Source organism: Brassica napus, chromosome A1, assembly GCF_020379485.1.
Source record: "Brassica napus cultivar Da-Ae chromosome A1, Da-Ae, whole genome shotgun sequence".
Lineage (NCBI taxonomy): Eukaryota > Viridiplantae > Streptophyta > Magnoliopsida > Brassicales > Brassicaceae > Brassica > Brassica napus.
In genome coordinates this window covers 1,989,343-2,016,191 of record NC_063434.1, presented here as the reverse complement: position 1 = coordinate 2,016,191, position 26,849 = coordinate 1,989,343, and the positions used below count along the sequence as shown (strand labels likewise).

General features: G+C 38.1%; 8 protein-coding genes and 1 non-coding gene across 9 annotated transcripts; 6 read left to right on the top strand and 3 right to left on the bottom strand.

Annotated features, from left to right (window-relative positions):
- Positions 1–1,739: 1,739 nt before the first annotated feature.
- On the top strand, positions 1,740–2,790 carry LOC106356256 (ethylene-responsive transcription factor ERF109-like). Its single transcript, XM_013796074.3, has one exon. It carries the CDS (start codon positions 1,822–1,824, stop codon positions 2,605–2,607), a length of 786 nt encoding a protein of 261 aa, XP_013651528.2. The 5' UTR covers positions 1,740–1,821; the 3' UTR covers positions 2,608–2,790.
- On the bottom strand, positions 2,728–4,165 carry LOC106356459 (EKC/KEOPS complex subunit Tprkb). Its single transcript, XM_013796241.3, has 6 exons — positions 4,000–4,165; positions 3,776–3,842; positions 3,564–3,686; positions 3,266–3,349; positions 3,096–3,182; positions 2,728–3,018 (listed from the first exon to the last, which is right to left on the bottom strand). Exons 1-6 carry the CDS (start codon positions 4,068–4,070, stop codon positions 2,932–2,934), a joined length of 519 nt encoding a protein of 172 aa, XP_013651695.2. The 5' UTR covers positions 4,071–4,165; the 3' UTR covers positions 2,728–2,931.
- A 76-nt stretch (positions 4,166–4,241) lies between these two features.
- TRNAR-CCU lies at positions 4,242–4,314 on the bottom strand. Its single transcript has one exon. It is a non-coding gene; the product is annotated as a tRNA-Arg (tRNA).
- Positions 4,315–6,513: 2,199 nt separating this feature from the next.
- On the top strand, positions 6,514–7,508 carry LOC111201836. The gene has a single exon (XM_022694172.2). The coding sequence runs from the start codon at positions 6,609–6,611 to the stop codon at positions 6,996–6,998; it is 390 nt and encodes a 129-aa protein (XP_022549893.2). The 5' UTR covers positions 6,514–6,608; the 3' UTR covers positions 6,999–7,508.
- Positions 7,509–8,000: 492 nt separating this feature from the next.
- LOC106355969 lies at positions 8,001–10,631 on the top strand. Its single transcript, XM_013795847.3, has 5 exons — positions 8,001–8,741; positions 8,998–9,233; positions 9,322–9,580; positions 9,874–10,212; positions 10,306–10,631. The coding sequence occupies exons 1-5, from the start codon at positions 8,712–8,714 to the stop codon at positions 10,471–10,473; spliced, it is 1,032 nt and encodes a 343-aa protein (XP_013651301.3). The 5' UTR covers positions 8,001–8,711; the 3' UTR covers positions 10,474–10,631.
- Positions 10,632–11,177: 546 nt separating this feature from the next.
- On the top strand, positions 11,178–15,110 carry LOC106354692 (SWI/SNF complex subunit SWI3D). Its single transcript, XM_048779110.1, has 7 exons — positions 11,178–11,793; positions 11,982–12,529; positions 12,636–13,316; positions 13,449–13,612; positions 13,732–14,252; positions 14,349–14,539; positions 14,628–15,110. The coding sequence occupies exons 1-7, from the start codon at positions 11,370–11,372 to the stop codon at positions 14,895–14,897; spliced, it is 2,799 nt and encodes a 932-aa protein (XP_048635067.1). The 5' UTR covers positions 11,178–11,369; the 3' UTR covers positions 14,898–15,110.
- A 218-nt stretch (positions 15,111–15,328) lies between these two features.
- LOC106355146 (proline-rich receptor-like protein kinase PERK5) lies at positions 15,329–18,596 on the top strand. The gene is made up of 8 exons (XM_013795169.3): positions 15,329–16,308; positions 16,582–17,049; positions 17,127–17,213; positions 17,313–17,383; positions 17,468–17,544; positions 17,622–17,766; positions 17,847–18,008; positions 18,099–18,596. The coding sequence occupies exons 1-8, from the start codon at positions 15,579–15,581 to the stop codon at positions 18,375–18,377; spliced, it is 2,019 nt and encodes a 672-aa protein (XP_013650623.2). The 5' UTR covers positions 15,329–15,578; the 3' UTR covers positions 18,378–18,596.
- Positions 18,597–18,747: 151 nt separating this feature from the next.
- Positions 18,748–23,743, top strand: LOC106354772 (coatomer subunit gamma). Its single transcript, XM_013794840.3, has 17 exons — positions 18,748–18,993; positions 19,239–19,387; positions 19,495–19,608; positions 19,700–19,900; positions 19,976–20,077; positions 20,274–20,381; positions 20,458–20,691; positions 20,858–21,108; positions 21,246–21,417; positions 21,497–21,652; positions 21,743–21,793; positions 22,009–22,146; positions 22,231–22,428; positions 22,509–22,640; positions 22,730–22,903; positions 23,032–23,271; positions 23,358–23,743. Exons 1-17 carry the CDS (start codon positions 18,948–18,950, stop codon positions 23,550–23,552), a joined length of 2,661 nt encoding a protein of 886 aa, XP_013650294.1. The 5' UTR covers positions 18,748–18,947; the 3' UTR covers positions 23,553–23,743.
- Positions 23,744–23,973: 230 nt separating this feature from the next.
- Positions 23,974–26,529, bottom strand: LOC111200422 (guanine nucleotide-binding protein subunit beta). Its single transcript, XM_022691553.2, has 6 exons — positions 26,190–26,529; positions 26,013–26,107; positions 25,012–25,436; positions 24,538–24,895; positions 24,341–24,454; positions 23,974–24,251 (listed from the first exon to the last, which is right to left on the bottom strand). Exons 1-6 carry the CDS (start codon positions 26,293–26,295, stop codon positions 24,216–24,218), a joined length of 1,134 nt encoding a protein of 377 aa, XP_022547274.1. The 5' UTR covers positions 26,296–26,529; the 3' UTR covers positions 23,974–24,215.
- Between the last annotated feature and the right edge of the window lie 320 nt (positions 26,530–26,849).

The following is a 26,849-nucleotide window of genomic DNA, read 5'->3' as shown; positions in this document are numbered from 1 at the left end:
GTATATAATTTTTTAATTAAAATATTAACCCCATAATAAAATTAATTTATCAGAGTTATACCAATTTAATTTTTTTAACATAAATAGTCATTTAAAATGAAATACGATAAATAAAGATAAAAATTTTAAGTCTTTTATAAAATAAAGCACAAATATATGAAAATGTGATATTTACTAAATATTTGTCAATTGAAAAAAAAAAACAAAAATAAACCCGTGCTTTGAAAGCGCGGGTCAAAATCTAGTTATACAAATTAAAGTAAGTTTCTCTCATGTTACTTGAATTTCTCAAATTCTAGCATATCGTATTAGTGTCGGTTTAAAAAAAAAGTATTAGTGTCGGTTTAATGTATAGACAAATTAATAAAGACTTGTTCTTAATACTCAATGTTTTCCTTTTACAGAAACTATGCTAATATTATTAGTACGATTCGTATTGTAAACTTACACACATAACTGGGGGCATCATGATTTTCCTATTTTTATGTAATAAGTTAATTAAAATCACATATACAGCATTAGTGTCATAAACCAATTATATTAATTGAAAGTAATGCACAATAACTACATTTGGTTTGAAGTACATTAATACAAAAACTATATACATATTTGGTTTCAGCTCATTTTGTTAATGTTATAAATTTATATATCCAGAATAAACAATAGTAATAAGTTATGCGAACGTTTAATTCGAAACAATTAACAATAATATTTTTTTATAGATGATTTTGGTTTATGCATATACAAGAGATGATAAGTTTTACGATTTATCTCTACTTAATTCCATTTTAGAATCGGCAATACATAATACTTAGATCATACATGACTATAGCCTATAGGAAACTAATATATGCATGATTTTAACACACATAGTAATCTAGGTCTCAGCTCACTTCAGTGCACATTTCTTAACAAAATCTTATTTGAAAATTAAGAAATGATGATTGAGAAGTTGTGTCGTCGAATCATAAGGTTTAAGAAAAGCAACGTGATTAAACATGGTCGGTGAAACACATACATGGTGAGAAAAGTTCATTGCGATTGTTCATATTTGTGCTCGTAAAATGAATAGTCTTTTGTTAATTCACCACTAGTTTGTGTGAAGCACAATGTTAATGTAATGTTGCACATGTCTATTGGCATAACTTAGAAAAACGTTGTTGGATTGATTCGTTGTATACTATAGTATAAAAAGACAGACAGGATATAGATATGCTTTTGAGTTTTGAGACGATGGATCTACAGTCATCTAGAAAGACAAATTGATCTACACAAAGCTCTAAATGTGAAAGACAAATTACTCACAAATTAAGCAGTCGAAATAATAAAAGTTAAAAATAGCACGTGACTTATTCTAACACACAATCAATCACGTACCTAGATTCTTATACCCAATTAAACATGTTTAAAATTAAAATATAAACTGTGTGAAAACGAACACAAGCGCTATAATAATAATAATTAAATAACAAATCACAAAAGTTGGTTCTTTCTTAAAAAGCGTCACATATGATGATAATGGATCCAATACCTTTATATTTTAAAGAAATGTCACTGTCATATAAAACCCATCCCAAAAATAAATAAATAAAATATCATTATCGACATCCCCAGAAATTAACGCACGTGTTTCCAAAAAAATCAAATCACAAAACAAGCCCCGTGTCTGAAGAGTGTGTGTGCCAGTTGGCAACTAACCAACATTTGAAAACACCCATATATAAAGAGCTTCTTTCCACTTTCAGTTTCTCCCCAAACAAAAACACTTTCACTTCCTCATCATCATATCTCCCAGGTGCTTCAACAAAACTCCAAAATTAAATGCATTATCCTAACAACAGACCCGAATTATCATCCGGAGCTCCATCTCCGGATCGTGATTTGACCCGGTATCCGTATCATAATCAGGAGCAAGAACTATCCGTCATAGTCTCGGCCTTGCAGCACGTGATCTCAGGGGAAAACGAAACGGCGCCGTATCAGGGCTTCTCCAGCACAGTGATAAGCGCGGGAATGGCTCGTTCGGATTCCGACGCTTGCCAGGTGTGCAGGATCGACGGCTGTCTCGGCTGTAACTACTTTTACGCGCCAAATCAGAGAATCGAAAACAGACACCAACAAGTAGAGGTTGAAGAAGAAGAAGGGGTTACTAGTAGAAGAGAGAGCCACGTGGCGGCGGCGGAAGGAGGAGGGAAAGTGAGGAAGAGGAAGAACAAGAAGAACGGGTACAGAGGAGTGAGGCAGAGGCCTTGGGGGAAATTCGCAGCTGAGATCAGAGATCCCAAGAGAGCGACACGTGTCTGGCTCGGCACTTTCGAGACCGCCGAGGACGCTGCCAGGGCCTATGATCGGGCCGCTATTGGGTTCCGTGGGCCGAGGGCGAAACTCAACTTCCCGTTTGCGGATTACACTTCGTCTGCTGATGACGTGGGAACGAGTGCGAGTGCGAATGCAAGTACGAGCGTAAGTGCAACGGAATCTGCTGAAGCAGAACAATGGCGTGGAGGAGATTGTGATATGGATGAATATTTGAAGATGATGATGATGGATTTTGGGAATGGTGATTCTTCGGATTCAGGAAACACTATTGCTGATATGTTCCAGTGATTCTTCTTCTTCTTCTCCAACTTTGCTCTTTCGAGAATTGTATTTGGTTCATAAAAAAAATTGAGCTCTTTCTTGTTTTAGTCGAAGAAGAGAGTTGACACTGGAATGACTTGTTTAAAGTAAGCAAAGAACATGTAATTATTACTAGTGCATCAATTTTTGTATTTTAATATGTTCCTCTCATAGTTCAAACTAAACGAGGACAAGAAATAAATAAAGAGGTTTAACTGATAAGAACACTACAAAACGAGTTGTAACATTTAGTTATAGCTGAGAAAAAAAAAAAGCTATAATTGATAAGAACACAGAGAAAGATGTCTTCTTCTACAAAGCGTCGCGTGCAGCGATCCGGCAAACAATGGCATCTTCGAGAGAGGATATCCCGAGTTCTTGGCTAGTTATCTTGTAATGCTGAAAATAATCAATGTCGCAGATTGTTACTTCTATGAACATATGATTATCAAAGGGCATCTACATCAAAACATTACCTTTAGTATATGGGCTTGATTAGCATGCGTCTTTAACTCCTCCAAGTCAATCTCCTTCCCCTTGATCAATTTCGCCACCTCCTCCATCTGTGTGTTTGTATCTCAAAATATCTCATGGTTGATAGAAACAAAAGAAAAAGTAATTAACATGAATTTTTTTAGATGATGACCTCAAGGGGAGAAGCATTGAAACGGGCAGCTAGAATGTAAGTAGAGCTTTCAGATATCCCACATCGTTTCAATGATTCCGTAATCTAGTTGGGAGGAATAAATGAACAACAACAACAACATTAGAGAAGTTATCTGTAACCTATGTTTATTATTACATATAATTCAGTAATTCACCAAACCAAAGAAACTCGATTAATGAGAGACTCTCAACAACACAACTATCTGTTATAGTAGACCAACAATGACTAAGGAGGCTAGAACAGCTGAACTAGACCCAGCAACGTTTTGTTAGCTTACATGTTTAGATCCAGAGTAGTTATAGACAAGCTCAGAATGAAGAGTTCGGGTTGATAACGAATCGCGTGATTTGGAGACGAGTGCTTTCTGAGCAGCAGCTAAGAGAGGGAAAACGTCTGGTATCTGATAGTAAAAACACAAACCCGTTAATACGATCAAGAAAAGTAAAACGTACAATGAAAGAAAAAAGAAATGAAAAGAAGGAACTTTACGAGTAATGCATTGAGAAATGAGACCTCCAGCTTCAGACTTCCTTCTAGCATTGAATTCAAGAGCTCCCTGAACAACAACAATAAAACTCCCAAAATGTTTGTAATTTACAGAGAGAGAGAGAGAGAGAGAGAGAGAGAGAGAGAGAGAGAGAGAGAGAGAGAGAGAGAGAGAGAGAGAGAGAGAGAGAGAGAGAGAGAGAGAGAGAGAGAGAGAGAGGGCATACTTGGAGTTGGTGACATCGGAGAAGAGAGACACAGATAGAGTGTTCTCACGGTCGAGATGGAAGACCTTCATAACTCTCTAAGCCGGCGGCGAATGACACAGATCCGGCAAGTCAATACACTATTCAAGATTCATTAAAAAGAAAAAATAAATATCTTTTTCACTTCATCGAATTAATGAAAAAAGAAAAGGAAACTAAAAAGGTTGCACAAAAAAAAAAAAAAAAAAGGAAACTAAAATAAACGCGCCAGGAAGGGGTCGAACCTTCGACTTTCAGCTTAGGAAACAGACGCTCTATCCACTGAGCTACAGGCGCTAGTTATTATCTTAATTCTACGATATTTATAGAGAGCACATGAAAATGCATTAGACTGTCTCAGTGTCTCTAACATTCGAATTATTATTATATTACAAAGTCGAAAAAGGGTATATAATAAAAGATATGATACAATATTTTTCGATAATTTCCAGTTGACATGATCAAATTCTATATATGCTCTTTGGAAAGAAAGAAAAACGATACTATAAGTTACAAATTAGTTCCGTTGGGATCCAATCAAATGAAAGTAAATTTTAAATAGTCTTTAACAAAAAATAAAAGAAGCTAAAATATACTAAGGATATGTATGATGAGGGTTGATGTGCTTTAAAGCTCTACATTCACCTACTTTGCTAATACGCTTGATTTTTTTTGGAGTTTCGTTTTATCAAAAATTTGAAGGGTACTCACAATGATGCAATATTAATATTCAAATTAGCCATGCCCATATGGTATCTACAATGCCTTTTATATAAAAAATCGATTAATATAGTACCAAATTAAGCAGCAACTCTTCAATACTATACATATATATATATTAAAATCTCTGAACATAAATTCAAACTCAATCACCTTATTAACATCGTCCTCAAGAAGTCCAAAAAATCACTTATCAAAACGAGCTTCAATCATACAGCCAGAACGACCAGACCAAAAGATATCTAGAGATTTCATAGAATTATTGCACAATTCTAAACATTGAAATTCCATTTACATTATCGATGTTCCCAAATGTACTAAGATTTCAAGTACGAGCCGTATAAAAAGATCGATAATTCTACATTCAAATTCTCCATTTTAAACAAATATTAATTTTCCTCAAAATTGAGCTGGATGTTTACGGATATGTTCTCTACCCATCCAGCCATGCATGACCCATCCGAGTTCGAATCATCGCTTGCTTCGTCAGAAGAAAACACCGACATTATCTAGCTAAAAAATCTATTGGGTTTGGAAGTCGAAAGCAGCACGAAGTTCATCGAACCTTCTTCTTTTCATATTATTTATTTCAAATATCACACAAGAACAAGTGAAATCCAAGATCCGACCTTGTACGTCGAGCCTCTGTTTTTGTTACGTTATAATAATGCCTTTGATGCTTAATTTAATCATCACAAGAAGACAAAAGTTTCTCAAAATTTTGTGAACTGCAACTGCAAGAGACAACTTGTGTTCACTATATGGGAGACCATGGGAGAGGCACACTCTCATATATACATTAATTTATGCACAAGCAGACGGCATATAGGATAGAGTTACTAATCCATAGCTATCTTTTACTATAGGCTTTTACTTCATAGCTATCTATTACATTCACAATTTTAAGAGTTATAGGAGGTCATAATTAACTGAGATAATGAATAAACTTGATAAGTGACTACAACAAGAAATGTACGGTTATCATAGTGTATTTTTGTTTGTTTTTTTTGTAATTCAAGAATGAGTTTTCTTGGTTGTTGGAATGAGGATTGATAGTAGCAACGTGTGTGTGTGTGTGTGTGTAATTACTGTTAATGTGTCGGAAACCCAGTTGCGTGGGAACTCAGATTAGTAATTACTGTGTGCATTAGCCGATAAACAGCTATCATTATCACATGGGTCTTTTGAGGTGTGTCTATCTACCCATATTATACAACTGTTAATCACTCAGACTCCAGTTTATCTGATTTAACTTATAAGTTATAAATAATTTAAACGCTTTAAACAAATAATATATGTGTGACCTTTAGAGACTTTGGATAGCCATCAAAGTATTAAGTACCATTTTATCCCCATTTCTATTCGAATCACAAAACAACTGAGATTGGGAAATTTCTTAGAAGTTGCATGATAATCTTTTCCTGAAAATGCATGTGCATGAAATTAAAACGCTCATGTGCTTAAAACATCCCTTTACGTTAATCTAGGGTTTAATCTTCCAGCTATTAACTAGAAGTAGTATTGTTTTTCGTTATCATAAATGTCTCTTCTTATGTATCAAGAGACTATTAATATTAATCCATTAACTTGACCCCTAAAATGGATTTAAGTTATTATTGAAGATAACTTAAATCAATTAAGAATCTAATCTTAGATCTCTAGCCTCCAAAAGACAACACTTCCGTCCCTTTGTGTATGTGTGACATCATAGACAATTATAAAGTATTATCTTTCCCTTTTTTTTTTTATAAAAAAGGACGTACATGAATCTAACATGTATCATATAAATACAGGCAAATGTACTAATAGAGATTGCAACAAATACAGTAGAACACCAAACAAAGATAGATCAATAAAGAGTGAAGATAAAAATGGAGTGCTCCAACATGAAGCAACATCACCAGTACGGTGCATATGCAGAGCCAAGAATCTCGTTTTCCAGCGGTTTCGCAGCTACTAAGAACGACATGGTCAAGTACAAGGAGGCACCAGTGTCGTCAGATGATTTTGAGTTCGGTGTCAACAACTTCTCCATGACCACAGCAGATGAAATCTTCTTTGATGGCATGATCTTACCTCTCAAGGAAGAAGTCAACACGACGAAGAGAATGTCAACTTTGAGGGAGGAACTCAGCGAAGAAGATAGTGATTCACCGAGAAGCAAATCAAAGGGGTCCAGTGGTTGGTGGAGAGAGAGATTAGGGTTAGGATTCGTGAAGTCCAAGAAAGATCATAAGAGAAGTTCTTTTTATCACCATTAATTAGAAGCAATTCTACAACTACACAATGACCTTCTTTTGATATTTTTTTGTGTTCTGTTTTTGAGTTTCTTCTCTTCGTAGGGACTTAATGTATTTGCTAATATGGTCTGTAATGTGTTTAAGTGTTTTCTCTGTTTTTTTTCTTCTCATTTCTTCACTGTTCCTCACCGATGTAAAAATTGTTTGCGGTTGAAGAATATCCATTTCTATGTGTTTTCAATGTTCTTCTTTTTTTTTCATAAGTTTCAAGAAAAAAATTAATGGCTATATCGAATTTCTTTTTAAACTTCATCCATCCAATCTTTAAATTAGAATTGACAAAAAAAATCCGTACGTGTAACAAGAAGCTCAGACTTATTTAGCCAAAATTAATAACATTGATATGATATATTTTATGTTTTTAAAGAGAGATTAACATGGTCTACTTAGGTCGCATGTGGCGAATGTACGTAACATATTGGTGGTGATTGGTTCGACTGTGGCTTAAAAAATTTAGCTGTACATGTTTAGCTGTAGATAAATTGGTTGTATCTGTAAAGTTGTTACTGTAGACTTTTTCTGCAGAGACTTTTGCTGTAGTTAAATTTGTTGTAACTGTAAGTTATAGGCTGTAGATATTTTAAAATAAAATATATGAAATATGTGTTGTATATATAAAATTATTATTTTATATGAATTAAAAAAATTATATTAATATTTTTGTTTATAAATTATCAACATTTGTTGTAATTTAAAAAAGTGATATGTAAATAATATTTATATTATTTAAATATCTTAATAATTAAAAAACACTCAAATTCAAAATTAAAATATTTATAAATTTTTTATTATAATCATATAATTTATTTGATATTAGATATCTTTTTTTACATTTTACAGATTCTACAGCATATAAAAATATGATGTAGCATTTCTGCCTAAAATACATATTAAAAAATTTTGCTTTATTTTTTTTGCTGTAGCTTTAAAAATAAAGCTAAAGAATGATTGGTAAAATTAAATAAAAACTTGATGTAGACTTTAATTTTTAAAAGTAAAGCTAAAGCATGATTGGTAAAATTTAGTGATTTAAAAATAAATAAAGCTAAAGTATGGAGATAAAGCCCAACCAATCACCCCCATTATTTTATCTTCTTGGGACAGTTACATTCTTATGCTGTGTTGATATAAGTAATCGTCCAAATGTTAGGATTATAAGCACCATAGTGTAATAGACGAAAACAATAACGTTGCCTCATGCCAAAGTTGATGTATATTTAACAAAAAAACACCATTATAAATTTTCATTTACATGCAACTTTTTTTTAGGCTAAGAGATTTACATGCAATATTGATTCCTATTGAACGTTAGTAATGTAATATTTAAAAGGAAACCACAGATAGTGGTGACTGGTGTAACACGGTGCATGTCAGCAAAAATGACGTTGTAGTGAATCTTGACCTGTTCGTCTCGGAGTTTACGCTCTACTTTTCCTGAAATTTCCATACTATTTTTCATTTTAAAATGTTTAATCACTCGAAATCCGTGAAGTCGAAGCAACCGAACAGAGAAGGAGAAAAAAACAACGGTCGTGGGGCTTCACTCTAATCATTGCGTTGATCTCTAAAACAAAAGTTTTACACTAGTCTTGTCTGAAAAAACTTCCAATATCTTTCTATTGTTCTGTTCCTTTCTAAACTCTCATCTCTCTCTATCTATTTATCAAGGCAGCCATGGCCGACGATCATTCTTTACTCTCCAAGGTACATTTTCTCATGTCTCGCTTTTAGATTCAAAGTTTTGCCCATTTTTAATCTTCTTGTGACTTTGTGAGTGATCTGATCTGTCCAGTAGTTTCAATCTCAGCTCGTAATAATCTTATATTGCTTTACTCTAATCCATACAAATTGATATTCTTTGAGAATCTGTATCATTAGAAAACAAAAGATTTTCGTTGATTATTCTACATTAGAAAATTAACCCGAGGACGTAAATGTATTGTTCTCTTTGTTTTTGCAGGATAGTTTTGTCATGAAGCTTCCTAAACAGTCCTCACTTGTATTAAGAATGGTCGTTCTCTTCTTTGTAATGGTGTGCACTGTGTACATTTGCTCGATTTGTCTCAAGCAAATTGGAGTCAGCCCAAACTATGGTTTCTTGAACGTTGAAGTCTTTGAGAGGCCTTGTCCTGAGCCTAACATCGAGCCATGGGACATTCCATTCCTGCATTACCCTAAACCAAACACATATAACAGGTAACCAAAGAGAGAGAGAGAGAGAAAGCCTTTATGATTCTTGGTTCTTTATATTGACTAGTGTTTCTGTGGGTTTTAAATGATTTAGGGACGAATGTTCTTGCCAACCGGTTAGGTACTTTGCGATTATCTCCATGCAGAGATCTGGTAGTGGCTGGTTTGAGACTTTACTTAACAATCATACTAACATAAGCTCCAACGGAGAGATCTTTTCTAATAAAGATAGGAGGGCTAATGTTTCAACCATTTTCGAGACACTTGACAAAGTCTATAACCTAGACTGGTTAAGTAGTGCCTCTAAGAATGAGTGTACTTCCGCAGTTGGCTTCAAGTGGATGCTTAATCAGGTAATATACATATACTCCATCCGTTCCACTAAGAAAGATGTGTTAAAAACAATAATTTATTTTACAAAGATAGAAATTTTATATTTATTATGTGAAAGTTGTAAATTTTGTAGAAAATTAATTGAGTTTATTGAAATATTATTGGTTAGAAATTATTGAAAATTGACAATTTCAAAAATGATATATTTTAATAGTAATTAATGTGTTCTCTTAATATGCGTAAAGAAACACGATGAACAAAGATATTGCTAGATAACATCCATATTTATTGGTCAACATTGTGAATATTGCAGGGTCTGATGAAACACCATGAAGAAATAGTAGAATACTTCAAAACCAGAGGCGTCTCTTCAATTTTTCTCTTCAGAAGAAACTTACTACGCCGCATGATATCAGTACTCGCGAACACTTATGACAGAGACGCTAAGCTATTAAACGGGACTCACAAGTCTCACGTCCATTCTCCCAAAGAAGCTGAGATACTTGCGGGTTACAAGCCAATGGTCAACACAACACTTTTGTTAACAGAGCTGAAGAAGATACAAGAAACGACTCTGAAAGCATTGGCTTACTTTAATACCACTCGACATATCCTTTTGCATTACGAAGATGTTGTGGAGAAGCGCATTGTGGTTTGTTACATCTAATCCTTTGGAAACTAGATAAAATCAGTGATTGTTTGTTATTTTCTTATGTGTTAATGATGATTTCTGTTTTGGATGCAGAGACTAGACGATGTACAAGAGTTTCTTAAGGTCCCAAAACGTGAGTTAAAGAGTCGGCAAGTGAAGATTCATCTTGGTTCATTGTCACAACATGTACAGAACTGGGAAGAGGTTCAAACCACACTAAAAGGAACCAGTTTCGAAAACTTCTTACGCCAAGATTTTTAAGTTTAATTAGTACATACATCAGAACAACCTTGTAGGAAATGTTTTTGGTCAGTTTTGTTTTTCTTTTTGCAGTCAGTTTTATTTATTTCAGTCTTAGTGCTATAAGTTATGGCAAGGATAACAATTTACTCTAGAAAATCCAAGTAGAATTTCATTGGCCAAAGATTGTTGATTTCTTGAATTTTTTTCCAAGAATTTGAATGTTTATGCGCATTCAAGGTAAAATCATTAAAAAGAAAGCTTTACTTGGGAGAAGGTTGTTGATAAAAACTCCAAATGATAAATTCAATAGTTTAACTAGTGGTTCATAAATATTTTTACAATAAAGTATTTGGATTTCAACTATAGAGAAAGTGAATTATGTAAATTAATAGAGAAAATCTTACAAAAAAAAATCAACATATACTTTCAAGCATGGTTTCAGAAAAAAAATGATATCACTATACATGAATTCATTTACAAAAATTGTCGTCGATTGTAGAATTGTTTGTAATATTTTTGATAACGTTATTCAATTACATGAACTCATTTACAAAGTCGATTGTAGAATTGTTTATAATATTTTTGAAAATGTTATTCAATTACATACAAAAACTCCAAAACTGTTTAAACCAAGTTTAATTCCGAGAAAACCACATGTATTCCCTCGTACCGGATGCTAATTTCAGAGTGATTGATTTAAACCGAAGTATAACCGAACAAACCATTCAAATTAATAATTTCCAGGCGTGCCAATTTCAACATGTTTTTCAGTTTTGGGCCCTGGAAACATACAATTTGCTTATACACCCCAAAACAAAACTAAAATACAAAAAAACCCCAAATAAAGATAAAAATGCGCTAGACACTGACGACGGCAATTCCAACCTCCCGAAGATTGGTCCGACTATCTCGAGATGGAGGAGAGACGACGCGATGCTGGAGGAACCCTAGCTTCGGCCGGCAGCTCCGGAGACTCTCCGGCATCCGAGCCCACGCCGCGGCGGCGCGTGAAAAGAAAATCGAACGCTCTCGGAGCCTCCAATTCCTCATCAACATCCTCCAAGCGGATGCTGACGCGCGAGAAGGCGATGCTCGCGTCCTTCTCCCCGGTCCACAACGGACCTCTAACCAGAGCTCGACAGGCGCCGAGCAACATGCCGTCCGCGACCGAGGCGAAGCCGGAGCTGCTGAGTGCCCCGGACGGCGAGAAGCCGAAGGAGGAGGAGGAGAGGAACAAGGCGATCCGCGAGTGGGAGGCCTTGGAGGCTAAGATCGAAGCTGATTTCGAAGGGATTAGATCTCGCGGAAGCAATGTTCATGTGGTGCCTAATCATTGCGGTTAGTTAGCTCTTCTTCTTCTTCCTCATGTTGAATCTAAGTACACGTGGCGATGAATTGATACTCTTAATCCTTATCTTGTGTTAACATTGAGCTGCTGAGATCCTAATCATGTTGAATCTAAGTACACGTGGCGATTAATTGATGCTCTTAATGTTAACATTGAGCTGCTGAGATTTTTTTTACAGGTTGGTTCTCATGGGGAAAGATTCATCCGCTTGAAGAGCGTTCGTTACCTTCTTTCTTCAACGGCAAGTTAGAAGGTCGCAGTTCCGATGTTTACATTGAAATTAGGGATTGGATCATGAGGAAGTTTCATTCCGATCCAAACACGCAAATAGAAGGAAAACATTTAACAGAACTCGAGGTTGGAGACGTTGAAGCAAAGCAGGAGGTGATGGAGTTCTTGGACTACTGGGGGTTAATCAATTTTCACCCGTTCCCACCACCAGACGCGAGTTCTAGTGATGGTGGTGAGCGTGATGATGGTGTTGGGGATAAGGAGTCTTTGCTCAACAGTTTATATCGATTCCAAGCGGATGAGGCTTCTTCGATGGCTGCTTTTGTTCAAAAGCCTCGTCTCACAGCGCAAGCTACTACTACACCATCAGGGCTGTTTCCGGATCCGATGGCTGCTGCTGATGACTCGCTGAAGCAAGAGGGTCCAGCGGTTGAATATCACTGTAACTCTTGTTCAGCTGATTGCTCTCTCAAGCGCTACCACTGCCCGAAACAGGTGTTTTGTCGCTTTATTTTAGTTCCGTCCTAGTTAAATGATGTATAGGTGATACATTCTTTCTCTTATTTAAAATTTTATATGCTAATATGGAGATTTTTGACAGGCAGATTTTGACTTATGCATGGAGTGCTTTGACAGTGGCAAGTTCAGCTCAGATATGTCATCTTCCGACTTTATACTATTGGAGCCTGCTAAGGATCCTGGCGTTGGTAGTGGGAAGTGGACTGATCAAGAGACTCTTCTTCTACTCGAAGGTATAGAGATCTTTAAGGAGAATTGGAGTGAGATTGCGGAGCATGTTGCTACGAAGACGAAAGCTCAGTGTATGCTTCATTTTCTTCAAATGCCAATCGAGGATGCGTTTCTTGATCAAACTGACCACAAAGATCCGAGTATAAAAGACACTACGGATATAGCTGTGTCTAAAGATGAGAAACCTGTTCTAAACGATGCACCTGTAGAGAAAGAGAAAGAGACAGAGAATACGAATCTTGTTGTTGAAGTTGAAGCTGTGAAGGAAGCTCCAGAAAAAGAAGATGACAATGAAGGAAAAGTTCCTCAGGAATCTTCTAAGCCTGGAGATGCGAGTGAGGAAACTAAGGAAGTGGAAGCCGACCAGAAAACGCCTGAGGTAGAAATCGTCATTGATGAAAGATGTAAAGATGAGGCTGATGAGAACGTTGCTCTGAAAGCTCTGACTGAAGCTTTTGAAGACGTTGGTTATCCCATCACACCCGAAGCTTCTTTATCCTTTGCTGATTTGGGAAATCCTGTCATGGGACTGGTAAGTTGTGAATTTGTGATGTAAAACAGAAAATTTGCTGCAACGGTGATTGAGAGGAGATTTTTTTTTTTAAATTCATAAATGCATCATCATCTTCTCTTTTCTGATCTTGCAAGGTTCTTTTTTCTATAGGCAGCTTTTCTGGTGAGATTGGCGGGATCTGACGTTGCTACTGCTTCAGCCAGAGCTTCCGTCAAATCTCTTAACAGCAATTCTGGGTTGTTGCTTGCCACAAGACATTGTTTTGTTCTCGAAGATCCACCAGAAAACAAGGAGGACTTAACTGAATCAAAAAGGTTCATATTTATTTGAATATCCGATAATGTTCTTCAATTCTGTGTTTTTGTTCTTCTCTCAATATTTTGAAGATACTGGTTGTTGTTTCTCAAATCTGAAACTAGCAAAACATTTTCAGTGTGGATGCAGAAGAGAAAAGCCAGAAAGCAGAAGATGATAGGGAAATGACAGATAGTGATCCAGGCAAAGTAAATCAGGATTCAGTCTCTGAAGGAAAGCAACCTGGTTCCCTAACTGAAAGTTATGCTAGAAATCCAGATTCTGAAGGACAAAAAGTATCTATTAATGCAGCCGCAACTAAAAATTCAGAGAAACCAGCGGATATTATTTGTAAATTGCAGGACAAAAGTTCAGGGAAGGAGCTCGAAAAACCTTCAAAGGATGGTGATAAGCTTTCTAGCGAAAATAAAGCGGCCTCTAAAGCAACTGTCTCCAAGGCAGCTGCAGATGTTTCTCAGCCAGAAGCATCAAAAGATGTGGAGATGAAGGATACATTACAGTCCGAGAAGGATCCTCAAGATATGGTGAAAACAGCAGGAGAAAAGGCTGAACAGGCTAAGGAGGATGACCACAGTATGCCAGACACGTCTGTTGCAGAGCAGCCCATTGGATCAGCTTCTCTACCGGAAAATGGAACAGGTGGTTGTCTTTCTCTCTCTCAAACATTAGAAAATGGACCCGCATTGCATGATTCTGTTATATCTTATTGGTTTGTTGTTTAAACATTGTTTGCAGGTGAAAATCTAAATAAAGAAGGAAGTAAAGAGAAGAATGTTTGTGCAGGGAAAAAAGACAAACATAACTCTGGTAAGCTTAAGCGCGCAGCTATCTCTGCTCTCTCAGCTGCGGCAGTAAAGGCAAAGCATCTTGCGAAGCTCGAAGAAGATCAAATCCGACAACTTTCTGGATCATTAATAGAGAAGCAGGTAAAATATCGTTTAACTGTATGCACCTTAGATAGATTGTTCAGGAGTTGTAACATAATAATGATGTTGTTTTTGTATGCCTAAGCAGTTACATAAACTAGAAGCAAAACTATCTATCTTCAACGACGCTGAAAGCTTGACAGCGAGGGTAAGAGAGCAATTAGAGAGGTCGAGGCAACGGCTATACCATGAAAGAGCACAGATCATAGCGGCTCGACTGGGTGTCCCGCCTTCGGTGTCCTCAAAAGCATCATTACCAGCAAACAGAATCGCTACAAATTTTGCTAATGTGGCTCATAGACCTCCCATAGGCATGGCCTTTCCACGCCCACCAATGCCAAGACCTCCAGGTCCATGAATATCATCATTCTCTGTTCCTGATTCAGATCCAGCTCCATGTTCAGACAATGTTTATTCGGTTTAGTGGTTCCACGTGATAGTGTTCAGATTCGCGGGGTAGCTCTTTATGTTCTACTAGATTTTGAAAATTGTAAGCGCGGTTTTATTTTCGGAATTAACAGAAAAAATTATATGAATTTCTATATAAGTATATTGCATAGATTTGAATACATTTATCTTGAAACAAAAAAAAAAACAAAACCAAACATAATTTATAAATAACCAAGCGATCCTATTTGGAGTTGTAACTTTATTCTTAGAATATGTGAAAACTCTTAAAACTACAATTCCAGTGGAACAGGGAGTATCAAATATAGATGATGGAGAAAGAGAGAAACATTTGCTTTCTAATTATAGTCAAAACTGTTCATTTGTTCATAGGAACTCTCCTTGTTCCTAGGAGAAAGCTATTTCTCAAACCCCAAAAAGAATCCATCACGATTCCAATCTCTCTCTCTAAACTTTCAAACAATCATCTCTTTCACCACGAGGTAGGTATGAATGTCTTCATGTTCTAAATTTTGAATCACATAAAGCTATTTGTGTTTTGCTTGGAATACAAGGCTGTTGCGTCCAGGATCACCGGGGACAAAGGTTTCTCCGTCGTTGAGAAACCTTTCACCGAGAAAAACACGTCATCATGGCTGACTCACCCGTGGATTCACCTCCTGCCCCGGAAGCTCCTAATGCAGGCACAGGCTCGCCGCCAAATGAGACATCACCACCAGTAGCACCTGTTTCATCCCCACCGGCCCCTGACTCTGCTCCTCCACCAACTAACAATAGCTCTGCTTCTTCACCACCTCCTGCACCGCCGAGCCAAGAAACCTTACCTCCTCCATCACCGCCACCTTCACCGCCTGCTGCAGGTAATCCACCACCGAAAACTCCAGAGAATCCTTCTCCACCTTCTCCTGAAGTCAAAACTCCGGTAACTCCACCTGCACCGCCTCAAGCACCGGCCAACCAGTCACCCCCTTCACAAAGACCAACCCCTCCTTCTCCTGGTGCTAATGATGACCGTAACAAAACCAATGGCGGCAACAACAATGGTAACAACAGAGACGGTTCTACACCGTCTCCACCATCAGGGAACAACAGAAACTCCAGCGGCGGTGACTCACCGTCACCGCCTCGGTCAATAAGCCCTCCTCGGAGCAGTGGAGGTTCAGACTCATCATCATCCTCTCCAGGAGAAAGTCATCATCAACCCAATGTTGGATTGATTGTTGGAGTCCTTGTAGGAGCAGGGCTATTGCTTCTTCTCCTAGTGCTTATTTGCATCTGTTGCAAGAAAAAGAAGAAGAAACGTGATCCTCAAGTCAACCACTTGCACTACTACAATAACAGTCCCTTTGGAGCACCTAATGGTAATCACATGTTTTAACACATCTAAAAAATGTTTCATAACGATCATAATCTAGTAATTTGTATCAATGCTCAAGAAATTGCCAGGGAGTAATTAGTCGGTTTATAGAAGATTACTGATCATGCGGATGTTTTCTTTGAACGCCTAGACCGAATTTAAAAAAACCGTTTCATTTAGGCCCAATTTGCCGTCTACGCGCTGTCTAGACCGATTTTTAGAACACTGATTAATTGATTAAGCTTTAGAAGCTAAAGGAGTTGTTGTCGTAGTGTAGGCAACGGTGGTTATTACAACAATGGAACACCTCAAGATCATGTAGTGAATATGGGAGGAGGAAACTGGGTCCCACAGCAACCTGTGTCTGGTCCTCATAGTGACACTTCCAACTTAGCTGGTCCAACGCCGTCCCCTCAGGCTGCGACTCTTGGTCACAACCAAAGCACTTTCACCTACGATGAACTCTCCATAGCAACAGAAGGTTTCGCTCAGTCCAACTTGCTAGGCCAAGGAGGATTTGGATACGTTCACAAAGGTGTTTTGCCTGGTGGCAAAGAAGTTGCGGTGAAGAGTCTTAAACTTGGAAGTGGACAAGGAGAGCGCGAGTTTCAAGCGGAGGTTGAGATCATTAGCCGTGTCCATCATCGTCATCTCGTTTCTCTCGTTGGTTATTGCATCTCTGGTGGCCAAAGGCTTTTGGTTTACGAGTTTTTACCTAATAACACTCTTGAATTCCATCTTTACGGTACATTCATCTAACATAACATAATCACTTTTAAAAGTATGGTTTCTCAAATATCAATAACATGGTTGGTATTTCAGGAAAGGGTCGTCCTGTTTTGGAATGGTCTATACGACTGAAGATTGCATTGGGATCAGCTAGAGGCCTTGCATATTTGCATGAAGACTGTAAGAATTTTTTTACCCCACACCAATTTACTTTCTATTTTTAAGCTCTTTCTATAATGAACTAAAGATTTGTATATATATTTTACATCAATGATATAGGTCATCCTAAAATTATCCATAGAGATATCAAAGCTGCAAACATTCTTCTTGATTTCAGTTTTGAAACCAAGGTATATATTTATGTTCACCGTTGTAATGCTATTACTTTCATAACTGTTTGTGTTGATGCGTAAATCAATTTTCATTATACACAGGTTGCAGATTTTGGACTAGCTAAGCTGTCTCAAGACAACTATACTCATGTCTCCACTAGAGTCATGGGAACGTTTGGGTAAGTAGCTTTGAACAGTCTTACTTCATATGCACATAGCCCACTTATTCACTATGTTTTTTATATCTTTGGTTCAGATACTTAGCTCCAGAGTATGCGTCAAGCGGAAAGTTATCCGACAAATCTGATGTTTTCTCATTTGGAGTAATGCTTCTTGAGCTCATAACAGGACGGCCTCCAGTGGATCTAACTGGAGAAATGGAGGACAGTTTGGTAGATTGGGTAAGTCGGTCTGGTAATTACTTGTTTAATCCCACCAAATACTTTCAAAAACAAAACTAATGTTACCATTTGTTTTGCAGGCAAGACCTCTGTGTATGAAAGCAGCTCAAGATGGAGATTATAGCCAATTAGCAGATCCTCGTCTAGAGACAAACTACAATCAACAAGAGATGGCTCAAATGGCTTCTTGTGCAGCTGCAGCCATCAGACACTCAGCAAGAAGACGACCTAAGATGAGCCAGGTTCAATAATAAATGAAAACACTTCTTAGTTATTTTGTTATTAAATCCATTACAATCTTGATGACATTACTTATGTTATATAAATGAAAGATTGTACGAGCATTAGAAGGAGACATGTCAATGGAGGATCTAAACGAAGGAGGAAGACCGGGACAAAACTCGTACTTGAGCCCCGGAGGCATGACCTCAGAGTATGACGCAAGCTCGTACAGTGCAGACATGAAGAAAATAAGGAAGTTAGCGTTAGAGACTAAAGAGTATCAGAGCAGCGAGTACGGTGCAACAAGTGAGTATGGGTTACATCCTTCTGCTTCGAGTAGTGAAGAGATGCCTAGAGGTTCTTCAATGAGACGCAATTCTCAGCTTTAGAAACACACATTCACTTGCATCTCTCTGCCTATGCCTTACATTTTTTGTAAAGGCATTTTGTTCCTTGTGTTGTTTCATTCTGCGTCAAAGAATAGCCAAGCAGCTTGAAAAAAGTCCACAATTATCATGTTTTTAGGTGTTTTATTTTACTAGAGAGACTATACTATAGTGTATTTTGTCTTAGTGAGCCATATATAAGTTATGGTTTTGTAATTGATATGCTTAATCAAGATTTTATTATATGTTTACTGTTGGTATCAAATAACTCCCATCTCTTAAGATTTTTTTGTTTGAAAAAATTAAACCACTAGATCAAAGAAAAAAACAGTATGAAAATAATCAATTGATTAATTGCATCATCACTCCTATAAACTCTCGCAAGACCTCACAAATATGACGTGGCAGTCTCTCGCAAGATCATAGTATTTTTTTTTAGAGCTCAGCGTATAAATCTGAGGCCTGCCGCAGCAGATCGGAGCTCCTCTACCGCTCGATCCCATCAGTTTCTGAACGTCCGACTCTTCAAAAGCGAGATCTGAGTGACGGAGTAGTTTCGAAGGTAGATCAGAAATGGCGCAGCCCTACGCGAAGAAAGACGACGATCACGACGATGAGTGTACGCTCTCCGCTTTTTTTTCTGTTCTCATGAATTTAGGATTCTCTGGTTTTGTTGCAAGGCGTTAGATCAGATGTTTAAGCTTCTAGATCTGTGGCCGATTCTAGATATTAGCTGATTTGGTTCGTGTAGATCTGCGATTTCACGTTGTTGATTGTTACTGATCAGTCTGGTTTAGATATCACATTTTGATCCGTTGTGAATTGTTTGCTTATTTGCTAATTTTTGTTTTGATTTGGGATCAGTGGAGTATTCTCCATTCATGGGAATTGAGAAGGGAGCTGTTCTTCAAGAAGCGAGAGTGTTTAATGACGCTCAGGTTGATCCCAGAAGATGCTCCCAGGTCATCACCAAGCTTCTTTATTTGCTTAACCAAGGCGAGTCATTCACCAAGGTCAGCTTTCGATTTTTTTTTGTTATGCAGATTCACCTTCATGCTTAATATCATAGCACATGTGAAAGTATCATGTTTAATGAAGTTTATTTTGTTTTTATATGCAGGTTGAAGCGACGGAAGTTTTCTTTTCAGTTACGAAGCTTTTCCAATCTAAAGACACAGGGTTGAGGAGAATGGTCTACTTGATCATTAAGGAGTTATCTCCATCATCGGATGAGGTTTGCCATTTTACTCAGTTTTCATATGAATAATCATGGTACGTTTTGAAAGTATATGTTTCTGATAAGTTGTTTGATCATTCTCTTATAGGTTATTATTGTGACAAGCTCTCTTATGAAGGACATGAACAGTAAAATTGACATGTATCGAGCAAACGCTATCCGTGTCCTCTGCCGGATTATAGACGGAACCCTTCTCACTCAGATTGAGCGGTACTTGAAACAAGCCATTGTGGATAAGAATCCCGTTGTTTCAAGTGCAGCTTTAGTCAGTGGGCTTCACTTGCTAAAGGTACCTCTTACACACCGCAACGGTTAGGTTCTTTCTTAGTTGCTAGGGCTTATATTCTTGTAATGTCTTTTTCAGACAAACCCTGAAATTGTTAAAAGATGGAGCAATGAGGTTCAGGAAGGTATTCAATCCAGATCAGCTCTCGTTCAGTTTCATGCCCTAGCTTTGCTCCATCAGGTAACTCTGTCGCATTGGTGTTACCTAAGTAAATTGATTTATGTTTACTGAGATGAAGAACCTCGAAAATAGAGAGGCTAGAAACAATAATTTTTCATTGATTTAAACAGTTTCCTAACACGATATGCCATCCTTCTAGATATAAAGGCAGTGAGAAATTATCTTATAGCTGCTAAGAATCTATCATCATATACAGATACGCCAAAATGATCGTTTGGCTGTTAGCAAGTTGGTTGGTAGCTTGACCAGGGGATCTGTCCGCTCTCCCTTGGCTCAGTGTCTTTTGATACGTTACACCAGTCAGGTTAGTCCTCTATGCCGTTTGATTTCTATATTGGGAACCGTATCTGTGTGATTTATCTCTATTTTATATTGTTCAGGTTATTCGTGACATGTCTAACCACGGTCAGTCTGGAGAACGTCCGTTCTATGAATTTCTGGAGAGTTGCCTGCGCCATAAGGCAGAAATGGTCATCCTTGAAGCTGCCAGGGCTATCACTGAACTTGATGGTGTTACAAGCCGAGAGTTGACTCCAGCAATCACTGTTCTCCAACTCTTTTTGAGTTCACCTAGACCAGTGCTGAGATTTGCTGCTGTCCGAACTCTGAACAAGGTTTGCAATGCTTTCTTATATCAAAATTTGCATCTAAAAAGTCTTTCTTTGTATATCTAAAAACACCCAAAGGATTGTATAGTCTTCTGGATAACTTAATCATTTCTTTTACCATCAAGGGTGAAAAAATGTTTCATCGTACGCTAAACGCAAGTTTGAACCACAGGTTGCAATGACTCATCCAATGGCTGTCACCAACTGCAACATTGATATGGAGAGTTTAATTTCTGATCAGAACAGAAGCATTGCTACCCTCGCAATCACTACTCTTCTGAAAACAGGGAACGAATCAAGTGTAGAACGCTTGATGAAGCAGATAACTAATTTTATGTCAGATATCGCTGACGAGTTCAAAATCGTGGTCGTGGAAGCAATAAGATCGTTGTGTGTGAAGTTTCCACTGAAGTACAGATCCTTGTAAGTGAAGTTTTAGGCTCTTTTATTTGTACTTTTGGTCTCTAGCATTGCTATTCTTTCGAAGTGACTTACAAATGATACGGTGTTTTTATAGCTTCGTGGCTGATGATTAATCTGTTTCACCTTTTCATTTGTAGGATGACCTTCTTGAGCAACATTCTTAGGGAAGAAGGTGGATTTGAGTATAAACGAGCAATAGTAGATTCTATTGTGACCATTATCCGAGATATCCCTGATGCGAAGGAAAGTGGATTGCTTCATCTTTGTGAGTTCATTGAAGATTGTGAATTCACTTATCTTTCAACGCAGGTAAATTATTTTCTCCATAATCCATCTGGTTGCTATTGAAAAATTCGTACATGGTATTTAAATGTCTTTTGTCGCACAGATCCTTCATTTTCTGGGAATCGAGGGGCCTAACACCTCTGATCCAAGCAAGTATATACGATATATTTATAATCGTGTGCATCTGGAAAATGCCACTGTCCGGGCTGCTGCTGTTTCAACACTTGCAAAGTTTGGATTTATGGTTGAATCCTTGAAGGTGTGTATAGTTATCTTATTAGCGTCTTTTTCTCTTCTTTTTATCTTCCTTGACTGATGATAAAGAGGCTAATCATTGGATTCTTGGCAGCCCCGTATTACCATTCTGTTGAAGCGCTGCATCTATGACAGTGATGATGAGGTGCGTTCTTTAGTCTAGAAAAGCTACTTTCCAGTCGTGGGTTCAGTAATATATCTGTGCATTTCTGTTTCTGTATGCCGTTTGTGTACCCTTGGGTCGGTTGCATCATTGTACATGCATACATGTGTTTGCCTTTGTAAACATTATCTGAGGAGATACGTGCAAGTTTTTTGGCGATTCCTTCGTTGACCATTACGACCTCTTTTTATTTTAAGGTCCGTGATAGAGCAACACTGTTTTTGAGCGTCCTTGGCGGCGATGGTACTGTTGACACTGATAAAGACAGCACGGAGTTTTTATTTGGTTCCCTTGAGGTTCCTCTGGTCAACATGGAAACTAGTCTGAAGAATTATGTGAGTTTTGCATTTCTCAGTTTTCTTCTTTTTGTATGGGTTCCTAGATAGAACATTTAGTTATCTTATATTCTTGATCTGCAGGATCCCTCTGAAGAAGCTTTTGATATCAACTCTGTGCCTAGGGAAGTAAAATCCCAGCCCCTTGCGGAGAAGAAAGCCCAGGGTAAGAAGCCCACTGGTCTCGGTGCGCCACCAGCTGCACCTGCTTCTGGCTTTGATGGCTATGAAAGACTTCTCTCATCTATTCCAGAGTTTGCCGCCTTTGGAAAACTTTTCAAGGTTAGGGCTGAATATTCTTCTCTTTCACTCTAATGTTGTTGACTTACCTCCACTGCTTTAACTTGTATTTCTTTTTTCAGTCTTCTTCCCCAGTGGAGCTTACTGAAGCAGAAACAGAATACGCTGTCAATGTTGTAAAGCATATCTTTGACAATCATGTGGTGTTTCAGTACAACTGCACCAACACAATACCAGAGCAGTTGTTGGAGAGGGTACTGAACCATTGGTCTATAACATTGGTGTAAAGCGTATCTTATTGCCTTCTGGTCTCGTTTCATAATTCTGGCATGGGTTTTTGTAGGTCAATGTCATTGTAGATGCTTCAGAAGCAGAGGAATTCAGTGAATTGACTTCAAAGGCACTGAACTCACTTCCTTATGATTCGCCTGGTCAAGCCTTTGTTGCTTTTGAGAAGCCAGCAGGTGTCCCTGCAGTTGGAAAGTTTTCTAACACATTGACTTTCGTTGTTAAGGAGGTACATGTTGCTTTTCATTTCCATCTTTATTTATTTATTTACTATATACACGATGAAGGTTGTTCAGAGATAAAAAAAGAAAAGCAATATGACTAGTTTTTTGTGCATTATAAATGTGTTTGTAACAGGTTGACCCAAGCACAGGTGAAGCAGAGGACGATGGGGTAGAAGATGAGTACCAGCTGGAGGATCTTGAAGTTGTGGCTGCAGATTACATGGTGAAAGTGAGCGTCTCCAATTTCAGGAATGCATGGGAAAGCATGAATGAAGAAGATGAGCACGTAGACGAATATGGGCTTGGCCAGAGAGAGAGTTTGGGAGAAGCTATAAAGGCTGTCATCGATCTTCTTGGCATGCAGCCTTGTGAGGTTAGTCAGCTTTAGTATACACGATCGTTTGTGGTTCCCGGTTTGATGATAACTTGCAACTGAGACTTTGAGAAATAAAATTGCAGGGGACGGAGACAGTTCCGAGCAATGCAAGGTCACACACTTGCTTATTGTCAGGTGTGTACATAGGGAACGTGAAAGTGTTAGTGAGGGCACAGTTTGGGATGGACAGTTCAAAGGAGATTGCAATGAAACTGGCGGTTAGAGCAGAGGACGTCTCTGTCGCTGAGGCCATTCATGAGATTGTTGCCAACGGCTAAAACTCTGATTGGATCACCAAAGAGTGTGTTATTATAAAAGTACAAGACCAGAAATAAACAAGACCTTTCTTTATGTTTCTAATAGATCCTCGCTTTCCTTCTTTTTCTACATTATTTTTGTCAAATACGTGAGTTTTTTTCCTAAACTTTTGTGTTGATTTGATGGTTAAAAGAAATAGTTGAACTGCTTAGTAAAGGTTTCAATATAAATCGATAAAACTACCTGGTTCCTTGGAGGCTTCTGTTGTCGACATGGAGACTTGTCTGAAGAATTATGTGTGTTTTCATTTCTCGCTTTCTTTATTTCTTATATACTTGATAGGACATCAAAAGTACACTAGTATATATGAGGATTTAAGCACGAAGTAATTAGAGAATTAACACTGTAGGGGACAAGTAACAAGTTAAGTAATGCGATATATGGTTTGGCAAACGCAAATGAAGAATAAATAAATCAAAAGTACACTAGTAAACATGGGAAGTTTTGATCTCTCTAACACAATTCCACTATTCAAAAGCAACAACACACCTTCCCATTCATTCCCCTTCCCCATTTTTTTCACACAGATTACAAACAAAGAGTACAGAATATATTTAACCAAAACGAAAAGAACTCGAGATACAGCTGATGAGACACGACTCCTATGTTTTGTTTTCTCTTCTTCATATCACTCTCCTGTGCCCTCCAAATGCCCATATCTGTGTAATTTAATAACACACAAATCCTCAAAAGTCTATCATCTTAATCACAACTCTCATGTTGTTACTTTTGTTTTAGAGACACTAACCTTTAGATTTGAATCCCAGCTTCCTGTACACAAGGCACTTCCGTCTGCTGACATCCCCAAACAGCTTATCCGGTTCTTGTGCGAATCCTGCAGTTCCCCCAAATCCAATACAATCTGCATGCAAATTAACCCCCACATTAGAATGGGCCAAAAAAACAACTTTCACCACCACTCATACTTAATGTTATTTAGCTTACCTCTCCCAAAAGAGTATCCCAAACGTAGCAGGCGTTGTTGTTCGCGTAACCAGCGAAAAGAAGTCTCCCCGAGGCAGAGAACGCAATGGAGGTCACAGGTACGTTCTCACCATCACCATGTGGCTGATACACCTGGAGTTGATGCCCCGTCCTAATGTCATACAACCTGCATGTTCCATCGTCTGATCCAGTCCCAAATCTATTCCCATCCGGAAAGAACTTGACAGTATTGACATCTCCCTCGTGCCCATGAAACGTTCGCACCGCTCGGCTCGCAGCCCGAGTGTCCCACAAGCGTGCAGTGGTGTCGCATGAACCAGAAATGAACCAGTTTGGGTTTGATCCACTGATTGAGACACTGGGGGTACAATAAAGGTGTATAAGAGCATGAGTTTTAACTTGAATCACAAACCTACAGATTGATTCCAAATCAAAATGGTAATAAAGCAAGCAGAAGGAAGCAACATCCCCTACCTTAGTACATCAGCAGTATGTCCAGACTGAAACTCGCCGCCAAAAACAGAAGTTTTAAGACCAGTAGTTACATCCCATAAGACACACGTTTGATCACCTGAACTTGTGATCAGACGAGCATCCTCATTTGGGACATACTGACAGCACGAAACATACCCCCTGTGGCCACTAAGCATCCTCGAAACCGGTACAGTCCCATCCTTATCCGCAGTGGAGCTAAGACTGAAGATAGAACACACACTGTCTAACCCACCACACGCAACCGTCTGGCCATTGGGAGAAAAGGCACAAGTCATAACCCATGCACAAGGGAGTTTAATAGCGTGAGTCTTCTGACTCGTTAGAGCATTCCACACTATTAACCTCCCATCTTGAGATGCACTAACAATCCGGTTCCTTTCCGGCGTCCAGTCTAACGAATAAACCTGTAAATTTACACATGTTAAAGCTAGCTACCTCATCCGAAATCCTCATAAAGAATGAAGCTTTTGGTTAACCCTAAAATGATTTACACTCCCTAAACCGCTAATCTCAATATCCAGCTCCAATTCTTCAATCATACATAAGGAAACTCTAGAAAAATTCGGTTAAGTCCATGTAACTACTAAAATCTTCAAAGAATGAACTATTAGCGACCTAAACTCCTCAAAGAATGAAGCTTTTAGTTAATCCTAAAATGATTACACTCTCTAAACCGTTAATCTCAATAGCCAGCTCCAATTCATCAACCATACATAAGGAAACTCTAGAAAAATTCGGTTAAGTCCATGTAGCCTCCTAAAATCTTCCAAGAATGAACTAATTGCAACCTAAACTCCTCAAAGAATGAAACTTTTAGTTAACCGTTAAGTAGATACACTCGCTAAACACTTCATCACGATTCAAAAGCTAGAAAGCTTTCCATAAAGAAGCATACTTGAAAGGATAAAAACATAAACTTTGCAGCAAATGAATCAAACATTCAATTCACTTGTAATAAGATGAGAGATAAGATCACTCACCTTTCCCGTGTGTCCCTGAAGAGTACGGCAACAAACCAGATCCGTGGCTCCGAATTTCACCGGAGAACGACCTTGCGCCGCCGAGTACTTAGCCACTGCCCAAAATTCAATCCCAAATGAAATAAAAAACAGATCTAAGAATCGCGAAGAAGAAAGAAGAAGAGGAGAGTCGCAAACCATCGGTGTCGAGGAGCTGGAGGCGTCTCTGTCGAAGCCTATCGCGGAGGTTGTTGACGGTCTCTGTAGCGACGGCGTGACGTTCTTTGAGCTCGGAGACAGACATTATAGAGTTTCGGACTTGGCTTTCTCCGTCGGCCGATCAAAGGGAATTAGAGAGAGAGAGAGGGTGGAGAGGTCTAGAAGAGAGGAAGAAGGTTCATGGTTTGATTGAAACCTAGAGAGAGTTGATTTTAGGGGAATTACGTGGGAAAGGAGAAGAGAGATGAAGCAGTCAAGACACGCTTGTTGTTGTTGTTGTTGTCGTCGTCTTGTTGATGGCTCTGACCTGAGATAGAAAGAGAGAAGAAGTAGCTATAGTCAATTAACGATTGACTGTTCCAAAAACGGTGCCGTTTTGAGTTTGTTTTTTTTTTGTAATGATTTTTTTTTCTAATTTATGTATTACTCATAGTATTTTCCTAGTTATGAAAAATTAATGCCATAGTGTTTTGGTTATTCCGAGATATAAAAAAAATCTCATTCCTTGAATTTCCAGTTAACAAAAAAATGTAGGCAGTAACGCACTTGTTTCATATCTGCATAACCAAGATTAGAGACTATAGTCTACAGATTACCAACAAAAAAAGATTTGACAATAGTGTAAGAATAATTAAGATT